The sequence below is a fragment of the Pleurodeles waltl genome, chromosome 3_1 (assembly GCF_031143425.1).
Source record: "Pleurodeles waltl isolate 20211129_DDA chromosome 3_1, aPleWal1.hap1.20221129, whole genome shotgun sequence".
Taxonomy (NCBI): domain Eukaryota; kingdom Metazoa; phylum Chordata; class Amphibia; order Caudata; family Salamandridae; genus Pleurodeles; species Pleurodeles waltl.
The window spans coordinates 1,451,492,216-1,451,510,875 of record NC_090440.1 but is presented as its reverse complement, the minus strand read 5'-3'; the positions used below and the strand labels follow the sequence as shown (position 1 = coordinate 1,451,510,875).

At 40.2% G+C, this 18,660-nt stretch overlaps 1 protein-coding gene across 1 annotated transcript in view; it reads right to left on the bottom strand.

Moving 5' to 3' along the window:
* Window positions 1-336: 336 nt before the first annotated feature.
* The window catches only part of SC5D (sterol-C5-desaturase), a 51,728-nt gene continuing 33,404 nt past the window's right edge, over window positions 337-18,660 (bottom strand). The window contains exon 5 of the mRNA XM_069225023.1: window positions 337-1,721. Coding sequence (XP_069081124.1) covers window positions 1,275-1,721 — 447 coding nt within the window. The 3' untranslated portion in view covers window positions 337-1,274. The remainder of the gene's footprint in view (window positions 1,722-18,660) is intronic.

Genomic DNA, 18,660 nt, shown 5'->3' with positions numbered 1-18,660 from the left:
ACTTTCCACTTCATTGGCCAGATTCTAATGGAGCTTATGGTAGGACAACGGTACTGTATTCTGATCGTATTCTAGACTAGATGGCTATGTCATACTCACTGAGATGAGTATGATGCTGATGTATAAGGTTTACAGCAGATGATTTTACAAATTGCTTTCACTATAAGGGATTAGAAAAAACAAGATACTCACCAAAGTGAAGTTTAATCAAGCTATAGGAAATTGGAAACAGCTCATACCTAGTGAACATAGTACCCTAAAATGGGGTCGCCTAAGGCTCATACATCTAGATTTCATTCCATCACACCTGAGAAAATAAACACAGGTTTCAAGTGATCAAACTCACTGCCTTTATAAACTGTTGTTTATTGGCACAAATATATCAAAATTGCAACACATAAATTAACACAAAAATCAGCACAGCATAATAAAAAAATCAGCTGTCCATAGTTAACATTCAATTTTGACAGAGTGTTTTCCAAATAGCATAAGACTTACGTAGAGACTCATTAAATGAACACGTGCAATATGCACAAATAACACTTTGCCTTACATTGCACTGTTTAATTTCCAGCACAACTTGTATTGCATTGCAAAATGGGAGTAAAAACATACTTTTCAGGGAACTGCACATTTAAGAAATCGCAGTTCAAATTTCCAGATTGGTCAAAACATGTTAATACCTTTATTATGTTATTTTAGGGAAAAATGGAATTAACTGGCAATTAATGTGTGTCATTTTGTTTTCTTGGGAAACATTCTCAGTAATATACCTCCTAAAATTAAGTTAACATCCACGGTACTAGACTGGTTTTGCCAGCAGTGTAAAACGAAATACTTCACATGCTGCCTCAAGTGCTTAACCAAACACACACTATCAAATGGGCCAATTGTATAAATTTCACAAAAACTACAGTATTAAATTAAGTGATCATTATATTAGAAAAAATATACTTCTTGTTTCAGTATATATGTTGCATCCACCTGCATGAGAAAATATCAAAAAAGTTATAGAGCGAGAGAAAAAAATCACTACCATTCTAAAAGTCTTTTGAAGATTGAGGGAGCTTTAATGCTGTAGGTTGGAAGTCTCTGCTTGCACAATTGAAAGTAATTATTCTAACCCTCTGTAATATGGTTTTGGCCTGGATACAAAGGAAGCGCAGTCACTTTGAAACCAAGTGTATAATATTTGGAGATGAAGTAAGCCTTTAGGTGAAGTTGAGTGCTGGAACAGTTTATAAAAAGGCATCATTCAGTAGTAGTGAAGAAAATTATTTATTTTTCCCGTTTTCGCAAAACTTATTTTCATGACCATTTGAATTTTTGTTCAACTCGCTTTCTTCTCTCAACTTCCTCAAAAGATCGTGTGGTCCTTTCCCTTCAAAGGATGATGGGTTTTTGTATGAGCCACCAATCTTATCCCACAGTGTGAAGTACTGACCGTAGTTGTAGTCAAAATACAAGTGATGATCTGTATGGTGAGCCGAGCCATTTATGACCTCCTTTAGGAATTTTGGGACACGATAATCACCATCATGAATTGACACTGTCCAGATATTGACAAATATGTACAGACCCAAGTACACAACCTTGTGCAACGGGAAGAGGAATGGGTATATGTGATAGGGTAAGCTTTGGAGGAAGCCATCAATTGGGTGAAATGCATGACTTGCAAACGGGGAAGCCACTTTCCAGATGTGGTGGGGCTTGTGAAGACGCTGGAAAAAGATAAACACATTGTAAATATCACTATAAAAGACAGAATCAACAAGAAACTTGCATTGCAATATCTTTTTTAAAACAACGCTATATCTATAGAGCAGAAAGTGAAAATTCAAACAGTTCAAAGAGTAAGTCATACGTGATTTTATGTGGGAAACATATTGATTTGCTCTTAGGCAGCCCGTTCTTCATAAATTCTTTCAGAGAAACCAGCATTCATGTACAGATGAATAAGTCATTTTGCTAGTTATGTGATTTCTTTGATGTACAAAGATGCGCAATTCTATAATCTTACAGGGGCCTAACAACAATGGGGCCCTGAAGTAAAGTTGAATGACAACAGGAAGAAGAGAAAAAGTCAAGACAACTGTGACTTAAATATAATTGCGCAGAATTTAGAGATGCATCAAAAGAAACACATTTTCAGTGTTAAAGAACATTATTCAGTAAATGAATACAACTGTATTTCTGTTCAGAAATCGTGAGGGTGTCAAAATTTTTAGGTTCACGTTATCTGGTATCATATTACCAATCTAGGCGGCAGCAAGAGCTTCTGCCCAAATTGATAATAAAAGGCATTGGTATTATGAGGTATGCAGTATTACCGGGTAAAAAGATTCTAGGCCAAATCTGGAAGAATTTGTCAGAATACAATGGCACCGAATTACAGGACAGAACTGGAAATCGGTGCCGTAACAATTACCACATCTTTTTACCATTCCACAAGAGGTATAATGGGTTGTATAATATTTATGTTCCAGCTTTCTTCTGTCCTACTGTTTCCTGCTGATGTGGTTTTGAATCCTATTTTTGTAGTTCTCATGGGTTTTGTAAATTATATTTTTTTTATATCTCATAAATCACTTTCCATTCCTGATCATGCAACAGCATCAACAGAATTATGACATCTAACAAAAAGAGGTTGTCACAAGGAACCCTGTGGATGTTTACCTGTCATCTTAAACACCTCACTTTTAGAGATTGCCACACATTCTCACAAAAGTCATGGGTGAAATGCTTGCAATTCTTCCAACCACTGGCAATCGCTAGGGGTAGCATCCCAACACATTGTTCTTATGCTCACCATGCCATCATAGCTTGGACCCAGCCATTTGCAAATTGTTCTTTGGATAGCAATGAGAGAATGTTTATTGTGGGTCAACAGGTTAATTAAGAGATCGACTGGTATCATAACCAGATGCGAATTGTTCAGAGCATTTAGCTTAGTGAGAAAGGATGCAAATCACAAACTAACAACGGAAACCTGGGATCAAGGGGGAATAAACAAAGGATAAATGTTATAAGGAGAAAAAGTAAGAAAAAGAAATGAATGATAGGTATGATAAAAAAGAATAGTAAGTTGTTGATGGGAGAGGTGATGGATGGAGCTGAACAGAATGAGGTTACAGATATCCAGAATTAAATATGATTGATAGTGAAAGAAGTGTGACAATCTCCCTTTCCATTAGTAAGGTGGTCTTATCCTAAACATTACGTTCCTGCATACAAATTAAATGTTTTCCTGGCAAGTGGGGGTTTAATTTGTTGCATTTAGCATCAGCCCTGTCTCATATTGGACCACTATTAAGTTTTTTATATATTTTTTTTATTGTGTGAAAGGAGACAATCACATCAGCGGATATGACATAGCCCTGGTTTATCCACAGGCACATTTACAATTTGTTAGCATTTTTACAATTTCATATCATTGCTTGGACACCACAGCCATGAAACTAACAGAAGGAGGCTCTCATTTGGGGCCACATGTATGAATATTAGGTTTTGCGACTCACAAACTGAGAGTATTAGCGACTTGCAATTTGCCAGTCGCAAAACCTGATGTACAACAGTACCAATTACACTGTTTGCGATTCCCACTGGGGTCGCAAATGACCAACCTCATAATTATTCATGAGGTAGGTCATAATTTGGACCCCATTGGGAATGGCCACCCTCACATGGATGGCGGCCTGCTGGGGACAGCAGACCACCATGTCTGTGTCTGTTTTTAAATAAATCAGTTTAAAAAAAAAAAAAAAAATGTTGCCCCTTTTCCTTGAAGGAAAACGGGATGCATTTCAAAAACAAGAATGAAAAGTTTTCTTTTAATTTTTTTCAGAGCAGGCACAGGTTCGCTACCATTCACGAAGGGGAAGGGGTCCCACAGGGTTAGCACCAATTTGAAACTGGTGCTAACTGCGATTGTTTAAACAATCCTACATCGCACTGTGACTCGCAATTAGGAAATTAACACCCCTTCCCAACTGTGACGCGCAAACCTATTTTGCGATTCGGTAAATAGATTACCGAATCTCAAAATAGTGTCTGTACATACCAAAATGCTTTTTACTTGTCGCAAATGGCCCGATTCTGCGAATCGGGTTGTTTGTGACAAGAAAAATGGTACGTTCATCTGGCCCTTAATTTTTATAACTGATGTACCAGAGAAAAATCACAACTATGGGAATCAATTTTAAGTATAAAAGTTTTAAATTTTTAATTCTGAAAGATCTGATTTATTTATTGTTTAACTGATAACCAGAATAGATGGATATTAAATCCATCCAAATATGATATACATCAGAGAGCAGGCATCCCCAACACAATGCCATCATGATTCCATATCTGTTATGATAATCCTAAAAAGCTTATGAGTGGTACAAAAGTGAGGAGCACAAGGTGGTGTGAACATTGTATTTAAAAAGGGCAAATCTATGAGAAAAAGACAGTTAATGTGTAATTGGAGGGATAAGGCAAAGTTGGACTATTGCTGCATCATGATGTAGTGTTCTTTAGAGAGGTGCATCTTCAGCTCTTTCCTAAACTGGAGTACGGTTAGGTAGTACTGATGGATATGAGATGTCTTTCCAAATTCTGAGTGCAAAGAAGGATAAAGTTTGTTGTCTTTTTTTTCTTTTTTACACTTTTACTCCTATCGGATTATGTTTCTGCTGTGGGTGTGCTAAGGGTCACTGGAGGTGTTGAGATAGTTATACAGATAGGCAGTGGTACTGGGTATGATGACTTTGTAGAAGATGTAGCTAGTTTTGAAGATGGTGTGGGTTGGTAAGGACAGCTAGTGGTGTTCCATCAATGTAGGCTTGACGGCTTTATATTTCTTCAGGCTCTTGAGGAGGGGTAGCACTCAGACAAATAGGGCCCAGCCTAATTTGTTATACTTTAATTGGAGACTAGGAGAAACTCCTCCATTTCCTTTGGGTATCAATGTGTAGTGCGTTTTTATTTGTGTGCACTTTGTGTACAATCTGTGTTTAAACTGCAACTTTAGACTACAACATAGTCCAAAGAGCAGAGTCACTGCCTTGCACCTATTTTGTCATTTTGGAAACTCACATCTGACATAATATTTTTACATGTATAACTTCCTTAACATAGTTTATAAAAGAGCATCTTTCTCTGCCAACCCTTAATGGAATATGTCCTTTAACAATGTTTGTTTACTATAATGCACCAGCATACAGATGAAAGACCCCTGTAAATAAAAGGCTTACTTCAGAAAAACTAAGACGCTTCCTGAGAGAGTTGCGGGTTGGAATTTTCATTACCATCAACTAGCAACTTCCTTTTAATTAAGGGAAGGAAGTTCCATGAAGAGGATAATTTAAAGCAGCAGTTAGGTCCTGATTCTGGATTGAGTTGCCATTTTGAACCCTACCCAGAACACTATAAAAGAATGAGAAAGGCAGTGGGCTGCTTCCTTTGGCGACAAGAAGAGGTGGAGAGATGATGTTGCAGCAATAGTCTGGTTGCGTGCCATGCCAATCAAAGGAAACAACACCTCCCTTTTGAAGCAACTCTGAAGAACGGGAGATCTGTTAAGGAGCATAGGGAGGTACTGAAAAGGACATCCAATGAACTCTTGCAGGTGTGGAGGTGCACCCACTTCTGATTTGTATTCTGGACTTTCTTGACTCTCTTCATGGCTGTTAGCACCAGCTCTCTAACTCTCTCCAAAGGTCAATGAGGTGTGGGCTTGATTGGGGTCCTAACGGAGGGGGTCACCTGTAAGAATGTTGAAGTATTTGTGCATTGATGTCCAAGGAGTGCACTCTGGGGACTCTAGTTGTTGCTCACAGTCAGCCTGTATGAGGCACTCTCTATAGGTGACTGAGTTCACACATCTTTATCTGTTGCAATTACCTTATACATGTGTACTGCAAGATTTTAGGATTAGGACCTGCTGTTGCACATACGGTCATGTGGTACTTCACAGATAATGGAAGCAGGCTAGATTGACGGTCTAAGTTGTTACTGTGACATTATTTTAGGGTATGTGATCTTTACACTGGTTATTCCGCAAAACCTGTTTATGAGGCATTCCAATTTGTAATTTCACATAAAAAAGGGTGTTGGGATAGAAAGAAAAGCCCCCATTGGCTCTGTAGAGTGTGTGCTCCAGCCTCTAGTTTCCCAGAGCAAGTTCAGCAGGCTTTTGACATTTTTGTCTCATCACACAAAACATTCATGGGTGTGTGCTAAGAGCTTCTTGTAACGTAGAATGTGACCCAAAGCAAGACTTTGTGGTTGGAAGGGAACATCATGTGCTCCCTCCTTTTGCTGAGTGTGACTACCATCAACTGACCAGGCTGCTGAGGAGGGACTGTGGTGACAGCGACAGGTTATAGTAACAACAGACTTTAATTGAAACCTGGGAGGGATAGTTACCTACTGGCAGTTTCTGTATTTTTAAGTTGGTCTGCCAGTCTCCAGCAAACTAACCCTTTGCTCCTTCCACATGGGACATGGATGCCCCAAACATATGTGTAACTTCTGTGTCTAGAGGTTGTAGATAGAGTATATCTCCTACACTCGGCTGTGGCTTCTCAGAAATTCAGTTTTATTTCCTGAAACCCAAGTGGTGCCTAAGACGGCATTTGGAGAGAACCTCAACCAGCAATGTGAATTGAAGGGCTCATCTAGAAGATTCCCAATAACATTTGTATGGGCCTAAACAAAGGGTCCTGCTGAAGCATGGTGAAAGTCTTCTACCATTCTTGTTCCTTGTTTCCTTGAAGGGTAGTTAACTGTGAAAGCTCTTCTTCTTTAGAGGTCTTATTTTGGTGTCCTCCCTGACAAGAGATCCACTATTTCACCCCACCTTCCTGCTGAACCCCAGGATAAAAACTATGGCTAGGTCGGTCTGGGAAGAATACTAGACAGGAAGTGTTCAAAACCAGTTCTAGAACAGGAATGTTTTAGTACACAAATGCTTGTATTTTTAACATATATATGGAATAGAAAATTCAAGCCAGTGTGCCAGTTTCTCTTCCAGAATCTGGGGATCAAGAAACTCTTTGGTGCCCTAAGGGGAGGTTATTGACCACAGACATCATTTGCCAGGTTCTGGATACGAAACCTGGAGAGCTCTACAGTTCTGGCAAGGAAAAGCTGCCTTCAGCCTGCCTTGAAGGAAGGAGCTGGCTGGCTGCATAGGAAGAGCATTGGATGTCCTCTTATGCAAGGAAGATGCTGCCTGAGAAGTAGACTGGGAAGGCGCTGTGCACAACCAACTAAAAATGCAGCCCGGACACCAAAGACTACGTGTCACATCATCCTGAGGGTGCAGAGTCAACTGGAGGCGGGCCACAACACTGCTGCACCGACACCAATCTTGCCAGCGCTTTATAGTGCACTTTGAGGTCCCGCAGCGAAGGAAAAAGGACACCAGGGACTATGTGTCCCATCCTCCTGGGGGAGCAGAAGCACCTGCAGGTGGGCAGCAACACTGCTGCATCTGACATCAATCTTACCAGCACTATATAGCGCACTTTGGGGGGTGATGCCGGGGCAAAGGGCTGGCCCATCCTTGGGCTTAATTTTTCAAGGTGACAATTTCTCTAGCTCCAAATGTAAGTACTAATTTTTAATTGTTGATAAGTAATAATGGGGGAAAGGAAGGCATTGAATAATGTAGCTGGGCAAGGGTGGGAAGGGAAATCAGCCAAGAGGCATGCTGCAGAGAATTGTACTTTGGATGATATTGATATTCGAATTGAGGAGGTGGAGGATATCTTGTGTAAAAGGGAGAAATGGCCTGAGAAAACTGGTACAAGGCCTAAAATCACAAACTGTTTTTCAGAAGGAACAGGAGGAAGGGCATCAGTAGCAAGGAAAACCTTAGCTGCACTGTTTCTGCAGGTCCTGAATTGCTCTCACGTAATAAAGAACCCCATTTATCAGTCCTCCCCACTGTTTCCACTACTACCTCTACACATGTAAGCCAATCAGAAGTAGCAGAATCCTTACCCAGTATCTCCTGTTCCAATAAAATTGCTCCTGTAGCCAATTTGGGAGAGGAAAAACTATAGACAAAATGGATGAAAGGCAGTTCACGCTGAAGGTGGGGAAGGTGGGGAATCTGGCTCTGCAACGATCAAACTTTTTAGAGATGAACTTGATTTTATGAGGGAGACTGTGCATACTCTATCTAACCAATAAGAGGACATAGCTCCAAAACTAAACTTGGACATATTTGAATAATTAGGAGCATATTTAAATGAGCGACGCGAGGGCCAGTGATGTTGCCAGTCATATGGTTGAACTTTTAAGGGAACAGTGCTGTTGGGCCCTTCACTCCACCATACTTAGTGCTGTAAGTACCTTGAGAAACCCTGCGAGTACAGATAGCAATGAGCGACAACTCATTGGAGGAAGCCCAATACTCCAAAGACTAACACGTACTCAACAGGTGCAAATTCTTAAAGACCCTCAATAAACAGCACGTTAGCAACCTCCTTCTTCCAGCTTTCATTCCAATTCCTAGGCAGGAAATTGGTTCCTGCATCGGCTGGCAAGATCAGATTCTTCAACCCGTATGCTTTTACCTTCAGATTCACAAAAGTGCTTCCAGCTCCAACACAGAGAACAAATGGCCTGACCATTTACATGATAAAAGTTCCTAGATTGGCGCCTGGGCAACTGGAATCAACGGAGAGGCAAATCAATTAGTGCTTCTCTTTATTCCATTAAGATAGAACACATGCACAATGCTTGACTACAATATTGAGTCCCTATGGAAACATTAAACTGTTTCAGGAGATCAGGCCAATGCCAATGGCTCAGTGTCTCTGGAAGCTAGAACATTTCCTCCTCAAGATTCCTTTATTCAATTCAAATCCGCTTCGAACATTGCCAGCAGTGGTGCTACCAACTTAATTTGTTAACATCAAGATCAAACTTGCTTTGCCACGTGCCCGCCAGCATTACAATTGGGGATGAAGGTTACACACTGCACAACTCAGCCGCAGTTATCAAATGACAAGAGCTCTCTATATTCTCTGCTCAAGGAAAAAGACTGACTGCCCGCACTACTCCAAAACTCCTGGACTCTACCAGCCGGGGCAAAAATGGCTCTTCTGACGAGTCTATGGAACAATCATCTAGGTGCAAATTTATCAACCAGCAGCTTATTCTTGGGTAGTTCTGGAAATGATCTATGGAGTGTTCTTTCGTTGAACATAACAGGTCTCAAATACAAACTTCCTGATTCACAGTGGGCCTCTTCAATTGATGAGCATGAAATCTGTGTGCTTCAGGAATCCTGGTGTGTCGACCCTTGTTTTAGGTGGGGCTATTCAAATTTCTTCTGCCCTGCGCCCAAGGGAATGGTCGCCAAGCTGGGGGCCTAATTGTCTGGGTGAAAAACTCATGAAATTGCAAAATCAAGAGGCTTCCTGGAACCTCTTCTGATCTACTTGGCATCTCTTTAAGCAAAGGCAAATATTGTGTCTATTTATATAATAATGTCTACAATAGGGTCCCAGGTGTCTATAAGGAATCACCCATTCTTGCACTTTTGGAGAACTTGCTAGGTACTCCACTTCATGATGCATGTGTGATAACCACTGGTCAACTGTGAAAAGAACCTAACTGATGAGGAAGATGCCATATTGAAAATACCCAAATTTGGCATTCCACAAGTTGAGATGCTCAACCTTAGCTTGCCAAGTGTTGGGCATCCCACCTAGATCATGGTAAAGAGCCTGAATTGTGAGATCTCTGTCTGACTAGGATGGACCTAGCACCTTCAAGCTCGTCAAATATAAGGCGTAGAATATATTACATACTTCTATCTCTGCACACCTGGCCATTCATGAAGGATATGACTGTTATAGAAAGGGGAGACAGTGATCATAATGCCCTTAAATTGGATCTGGCATGGCTAATAGTTTCTGGAACCAAGGTAATTAAACCTTTTGGGAAATTCCATCCAGTCTAATAATAAAAAAGCTTTAAAATGGGAGTGCACTGAAGCCCACCCAGACCTTATGAAACAGGTCTACCTAATGGTAGGTGGTGCGCTGGAATGAATGAACCACTCTCTAGATCCAAGTGATGCTCTCAATTTTATAGTAACAACCCACAAGGAAATGTTTGCAAGCCTGAAGGACTTGCTTTTGAGAGAACCCAAGGAAATAACCTAATAATATTTCTAACACGCACCCATGGTACAACGCACAGTGCAAATTAGCTAAATCCTCTCCCCTGAATTCAATCAAATCTCAAGATCAGGGTGGTATCCCACAAGCACGCTAAAAATATAAAGAATCAGTAGCCCAAGCCAGAATCAGTTGGGAGAATGAGGTTTGGGTAGACCTAGAACACGCAGCTAAAATGGAAGACTCAAAGACTTTTTGGGGCATCATTGCACACAGCAGTCATATTACAGCTTCCCCAGTAGCTTTTAAGGTTCAACCACAAATCTGGGTTGAGCATTTTGAAAAGCTGTATTTTGATTCTGTTGTCAGAACCAGAGGTAGTGGGGTAGAATGTCGGCGCCCAATTAACTATCCAAGGCAAGCAGAGCCCCTTTGAGATTTCAAGGTCAGATTCCCTTAGGGCCCTAAAATCAATAATCTAAAAAAGGCTCTGGGACAAGACTGTATTCCAGTCGATTTGTCTGCATCTGAACTTGACATTTGGGCCCCTTATCTTAATATTCTTTCTAGGACAAATCTAAAAGGAGGCCCCAAACCAGAATCATGGTAGAGCAGTGAGATCATCCCAATATATAAGAATGTGTGGGAGGTTGATCCAGGAAAAAAAAAGACCCATTTGTTTAATAGATGGGCTCCAAAAGATCTTTTGTCGGCCACTCAAAGGGAAATTGGCAGATTGGGCCCTATCAAATCTTATTTTTTCAGATCTCCAAGCAGGCTTTAGGCCAAAAACCAGTAGTCTTGATCAAATACTGAGATTCAATATAATATACTGGAAGAGTAGTGCTAGGGAAAGGCCACCTCTACGTTTCATTTGTAGACTTAAGGTCAGCATTGACATGGTCCCACCCATGCAGAAAATTGTGTGGAGGTGCTATGCAGTATGGGAGTACCAGTGAATATCTTAGATATCCTCATAAGACTTCATGAGAACAACCATGTACGAGTCAGTTACAGGATGAATGGGGAGCAATCTAATTCCTTTGAGTTTGCAAGGTCAGTGCAGCAGTATTGGGTTTAAGCTCTTTCACTTTTCTCCTTGTTTATTAAGGATTTGGTTAAGGTTCTTAATTTCCCAAACACTGATGCAACTTAAGTTGGCTCCAATAAATTACACACATTATTATTTGCAGATGACACTTCTCACATCAAAAAACGCTTTTTTTTTTTTTTTTTTTAAATCGACTTTTGCTGTTCTGTACGGAATGAGGCTTAGAGCTGAATATAAACAATACAAAATCCATGCTGTTAAATCCATATAGGTCTACACTAACAACAATTCTAGTACAACTCACCCCCTTGAGCAAGTACCCGATTTTGTCTATCTAGGGGTGAGCTTGTCCCACAATTTTAGTTGGAAGGTCGAGATAAGTGATAGTGTGCTTATGCTACAACAAGAGACTGGGGCGAGCCTTATGATAGCCAAGAAAAATAAATTTAAAAAACTATCCCGGCCACATAGATTTACAACGTAAAAGCAAAAAGTGCAGCTCTCTATGGCACGGAACATTGGGGCCACTTAAGTACCAACAAGCTCACAGTGGAAAATAGGTTTCCCGGGCATCTTACCAATCTCCTGCACACTAATTCTTCCTTTCCTCTGTTGCAACATATGGGATTACATCCAATCTCCTTTACTGTGCAACTGAGACCCCGCTGTTCTGGCATAGGCTTTGGTCCACTCCAGAACTAGAATCCTATAGGCTTCCAATTAGGGAACTCTTAAGTACAAGGGCCCCTCTAAGAATCTTATGGCTTTGTTATATAAAGAAAATGTTCCATACCCTTGGCCTAGATTCACTATGGGACAACCTCAATGAAGCCGGCCTGATCACAAAGCAATTGATTAAAAGAAAGGTGCAGGTATTACCTCGGGGATGAAAAGGTTACAAAATTGCAAATATGGGAGTCTGACCAACCAGTTCCTCAATAATAAAAACATCCCTTATTATGAAGTCACCTTTAATACTGTGAACGCCTTTCTGCCAAGACAACTTTATTCAAAATTCAGATACGGGACTCTCCCAATCCATGGGTTTACAGCTAGCTGGGGAGTAAACACTTGGTTAAGTAGCGTATGCCCAGTATGAAACTAAGCCCCTGAAACTACACCTCATTTCTTCTGTACTGCTTATAGGGTTCCCTGCAAAAGCAGATCATACCTATGTTTTATTTAATAGGAACAAAGAAATAAGAGGTGGCCTTAAGAATTTTGAAGTATGACAGTGGTAGTGGTTATTGTGGCCACATTTCTGCATGCTGCCTGGCTTACCCGTAATCGATTTCGGACTAATTATTTTCCTAATCCTGAAGGTAGTACTTGATAGGCATCTAGCATTCCTTAAGGAGCTTCTGAAACTTACATGACCTGCAAGACGTACTAATATGACCTGACACAGTCAGGCAAGATGGAATGCATATATCTACCTTGGTTATGTATGTATGGAAACTGGTTTTCCCTTTTAATATGAGGATATACCAAGACCTAAGTTATTTTCTTTAATCAGTCTCTCCTTCATTTTACCTGTACAGTAGATGATTCACACCATAGACTTTTTTATACTTGGAATTTTAACGGTTAGGTAACTGTGTCCCAACAATGTTTTTTCGAAAAACTGCTGCATTTGCTAATTTGCAAAGAAATACATAGAACTAATCAAACATCTCACAACAGTCTTACATTTTGTATGCAGCAAATCAAATTTTTGGAGTGTGCTAAGTATATGATGTCTTTTACTGTGTTTATGTTTTATGGATTTGAAATCCAAAATAAACAGTTTTTGATAATGATGAAGATGCAGCTGCAATTTAGGGGTGACCTATATAATTCAATCAAACGGTGAGGTCCTGAATATATGGCCATTCTTGCATGGAGTACAACTGGAGTACCTGTGAGCTGCATAACTCATTAGAATCAATGTTACACTTTGTGGATTTTCCTCCTCATGAACAGAACACCTAGCAGGAGCTAAAAGCATTGTGACTGCATTCCAGTGGTCTCAATTGATGAGCGCGAGTGCGGACAGCAGTGCTGTGCCCCATCTACTGATGACTCAACATCAACTCTGTGACCCAAGGTGGGCCACTAGCTCTGTTTATGTGGTGGGGTTATGGCTGAAATTTGACTTCGTCTTCCGTATTATTTTAAAAAGGCTGCCTAGGTCCTTAAAAAGATCACACTGACATTTCGGCCCAACACTGATTATCTTAATCTTACTGCTTAACTAGGAGCTGATGAGCAATCATTATTAGCTTTCTCTACAGCTGGTATAGATTTCCTGATGTCAGAGACAAATAATGTAATATCGTTTAAGGGTGCAGCAACTTTGAAGGCAGCCAATATTTGTACACACCTTGCTGACCCTTCAGGCACAGAGGAGGGACCCGTACTTAGAATAAATGAAAGAGAATACAAGCACCCTTAAGTTGTCCCATTTTTAATAAAATTATTCTGACAGTAACCCATTAGCTTTTTGTTATTGTGTCAATGCGTCAGCAACAAAATCATTACCTGGATTCACTTTCACCACTGCCATCTGCAGAAAGTGTCAGGATACCAATGGGTAATTTGAGACTGCTGCTTGAATTATAAAATGAACTAGAAAAATGGTAGTGTTACTAGAAAAACTATTTCAAGATCTTGGTTTGGAAAGGATGATAAGTAGCCCTATATGTTCTTTTTCAATCTATTGGCAAGGACCAACAGGTTGAAAAATCATAAGACTAAATTTAGAAGTGAAATAGGCCTCTAATTCTAACTATGCAACATTGTGATCGTTATCTTATACTTGTCGTTGTATATTTAATATTATTTGGGGAAAAAGATAGAATGTTTGGGCTCGATCCTTTTTCTGTTGGTATTTCAGCAATTTCTTTCTGTATTTTCAAGCCCACAATCAGGCCCTCTTCAAGCATTTCTCTCTCTATGGAAAAGAGGGCTGCTAGAGAAAGACATTCCAGATATTAATATATAATATTTTCCACCATTGTAGGGGAATTAAGATCAATGCACAACTCTAAACATTTCTTTTTGGTTTGTTTCATTGGTGGTGGTGTCTCAACTCTAAGGCCCTTATTCTAAGCTGGGTGGAGCTATATCATTGTTGGAGGGATGCCTTACACGTGACAGACTATCCATAAGATTTTTTTTTTATTTTTTTTAAATAGATAGCTAAAAGGCAACCAGCTTTATTGGTCTCAACCAGAAATTTACCTATCATCAACAGTACCAGGTACGCAGCATTATTGGAAGGTAATTACAGTCATATTTGTGGATTTTAACCTCATGTAGGACTCTCGGATATTGGTATTAATGTAAGCTTTTGCTCATATTTTGAACATGTTTCCCAAAGTGATAGTCTTGCTCTGCCCTTGCTGTTGTTTACACGGGAAGACATTTTATGAAACTGCCACATATGCTGACTTGCTTGATCTCACGGAAAGTTTCACAGTTAGCGATGCTCTCTTAACTCTCAATAAAATAGAATAAATGGGCTTTCTCAATTAGTGAAATGTACCTCTGGTCAGTAGGATTGTCACCATTTAGTTTCCATGATTTACAATGCATCAATTGTGATTCTTATACAAATATTGGTTCAATAACAGATAGTCCACTCTTTGGAGAACAACACATCCACCAAAAGATAGACAATAAAGGAATCATTAGGATACAAAGTAAATTATTCTCCCCTTGGATGACTTGGGGCCCGATTTAGATTTCAGCGGATGGAATACTCTGTCACAAACGTGACGGATATCCTATTTGCTGTATTACAATCTCCATAGGTTATAATGGGATCATATTACGGCAGACCGGATACTTTGTCATGTTTGTGACGGAGTATTCTCTTCCCCCAAGATCTATATCAGCCCTTAGGTCTCCAGTGGTCTTTTAAATTCCGTTATTTATATAGTACTATCATTGGTCTGTGATGGGCCGGAGGTACTTTTGATCTGTCTGTCAAGAATATGGTCCAGAACAAGAACAAATTCATGCCCTTTATGTATCTGGCTTAAAATAAAATATGAAAACGTTTTTCTTCTCATCCACTCCAAAACTATGGTGAGATGGTTGTAGCACCACAGATATTTAGCCCATCAGTTCCTCATTAACTGCCATTAACACATGCCAAGTGCCGACTCCCCTTTAGGCCACTTTCCCAATTTATTGTTTTAAGTTTAGTTTTCTTGGCAAATAATCTCATCACCCCCTTTACTTCTCCACAGCTCCTAAGACAAGTATCTCTTCGCCAATGTGCCTTTGTATCATGTAAATTTCTTAGTCAAGTCAAATGAATATTTATGTAATATATATGCCCTGATTTAGGATGTGCTACTCTAAAGTGTACAATGCCTAGTCAGAAACAAGTTAAAATAAAGTGGTAGTGACTGTTTAGGACATACATGAGATAAAACGGAAGGCCTTCTTGTGAAGGAATTAGCACATGGGCTGCAAATCTATTAACAGCCATTTCACATTTTTCCTCAGGCACACTCACCAGCCCTTTCAGTTTGATTTTAAGTGCAGAATTACTTAAAATAGGAGTAATACTGCCTTTTGTGATACCTAGACTTATCCCAAGACTGTTTTGGTTGGATGAAATAAACTCTCACCATGTGATTTTATAAGGTTGATCAAAGGACAAGCAATCAGTAATCAAAGCCTGGAAGAAATTGGGTTATGGGTTGAGGGGTGGAACCCCTAGTCAAGCAACAACCACAGTTCTTGTCAGGTTGAACCACAAAAGTCACTAATTTAACCTGTGCTTAACACTCTGGTAATTTAGCACAAATGTAGCCAGGCTTAACTTAGAAGTTCTGTATACATAATTTATGCAGCACATAAAGAGTAATTAAGGGAAAACACATGCCACAAAAAATCTCAAACCAATTTAGAAAAAAAGAGCAAGATTTAATAAATAACATGACACCAAAACAAATTAAGTCCAATCATTATAACCGGAGTTATGAATTTGTAAAGCATTTGGTGTAAAAGTTGCCTAAGAGATCAGAGTGCCAAACTGCGGGTATCTGGTCATGGACTACTAGGGAAAGACCAACGTTAAGGCAGATTGCTTAGGTTGGTTAGAAGGGTTGATCTGGCCTGGGCTCTGCTTAACTTTGGACTTAGAAAATGTATTGAAGAAAAGTTGACAAGGTAGGGTGGCAAAAGGCTGGTGTCAGTATCCTTTGTGTATACTGAAGGCAAGCTCTTAGTAGTATAAGTGGGGTAGGGTACAGCTCTGCTCGCAGCCATCCTAGCCGGCTGGTCCATCCTGTCCGCACCTAGTTTCTTATTGTCTCACTGTCTGGGGGGGATTACACAAACCCCCAACATCAGAGCCATTTACAGTCATGTAACCAAATTCACTGACAGAGGCACAAATGTTTAGGAGATGAAAATGTGAACTTTCTAAAAGTGCAAAAAGAACATATGATGGATAGAATGCTGAACAATGCAAACATTCACCCCCAGTCACAAAGATCTGGGTTTAACCCATAGTTTTTTTGCTCAGCATGCCACTCCAGTTTGGACCCAGCCATTGTACAAATCAGTCTTGACCCAGTTCCCAATAGGAACAGTCCAGCCCGAACTGCCAAGGCAGGTCCTCCCTGGACCGGAAACAAGCATCCTAGGATCGGTTTCAGGGCATCACCCTTCAATAGCCAGGCTAGCTTGAATGCCCAGACGTGGGTTCCGTGCTCACTGTGCCACTGGATTCGCAGTCGGCCTGAGCTTGTGACTTTCTCCCAGTCTCGTACAACCAGATAACGAGTGTCGGTTTGTGCTTTTAGGTGCTTTTTCACATACATTTCTAAAAAGTCCATATCCCAGGTTCTACTGATTGGTTGTTTGTCATTTTGGTGTCAAGTTGTTCATTAAACTCTACACTGGTGGGGGATTTTTCTTCTGTTGTGTTTTCACTTTATTACTGTTTGAAGTACTGCACAATACTTTACACATTGTCTCCAAGTTAAGCCTGACTACTCTATGCCAAGCTACCAGAGGACTGGGTACAGGTTAATTTGGGGTTTGCTTGTGACTTCTACCTGACAAGGATTGTAGTCGCTATTTTAGTAGTGTTTCACACCCCTCTTAACCAGTATCCCTACTTCTTACAGTGATGTTTCATGTGCTGACAATGTTTGACCAGCTTTGAATCGATTATGGTGCAAATAGCTTTAAACAAGGCAATTCCCTCCCGGGGCTGATGTTATCCATCAGACGAGTATACAACTTTCCCATATTCTGTGACATTAAATTGGGAAGATATTTATTAGGATCAATCCAAGTCCCGTTGATGCAAGCTCCATTTGGTCTGGCAATGCCCAGATTGCTCAATATAGGCATAGGTTTCTTCCGGATTGCACTCAGGTCGACCTCAACTTTAACTATACTGTGATCACTTAAATAGATCAGAACAACTGCAAATCCTAATGTAAAATGGCCAAGTTGTCAGAAATCATAATATGATCAATAACACTATTAGCTCCTCTACCTATAAAGATTGGCAATAATGCAGGCAGTCACTTAAAAAGGCATTGGCAGGAACCACCGTCATTGCCCTGTAAATGCATTTTACTAATTGTACAGGGCTACATCAGGAGGAAACAGCCCAGTAGCAAATAGTATTACATTTTTGCTTTTCAAAAAGAAAATCCAGTAATGGGATTTTCTTTTTTGAAAAGATAAAAAGTAATCCACCTTTTACCATGAGAGGCTTTCCCATGGCCGGGGGGAGCATTTTAATGGTTTACTGTTCCTTACCGCCAGGTTTAGTAGAAAATGACTACACATAGCCATTTCACCAATGAGCCTAACTCTCCAGGGCAGTCAAAGAAGTTTGGACATGGTGGAGACCTGACTTAAGATCCGCCTGCAATTAAGTTTGGCTAGCGACCATTATATCGCCATGGCGATGGAGTACCCTCTCCGCCAATATATAAATCAGGCCTGTTTTACTGCTTCTTGCCGTCTGGCAATAAGGAAGAGTAAAACCATTATAAAGCCCCCCTCACCATAGAAGAAAAAAGAATACTGTTTACTACTGGGCTGAGTTTCTTCTGATGCAGCCCGTAGCAAACAGACAAATCCAGAGACAGGAACCGATGTGGCGGCGGTTCTTACCAATGACTGTATAAATGACAACCTGCTTGGGGGTCATTTAAAATTAGGTGGGTGGCCTATTCACAATGGGGATGGAGTAATTACTACATCCCCATGGCAGACCCACGGGCCATCGGCCTATATCTAAAACAGACTGCAAGTTTTGATGTAATCCAGCTTGCTCCTCAGTGGGGCTAAATTTCCTCACTTCTTGCAACTAACAAACAAAAAGAAGCTCTTCGTTTACACAACAACTACACAGTACTTACGGATATATGAATTTACCAGAAGGTATGTCTCTTGAGATATTGCAGAAACCTCAGTTCATCCTCTTAACATTCTTTTTTCACTTTGCAAATGTCTTGCATG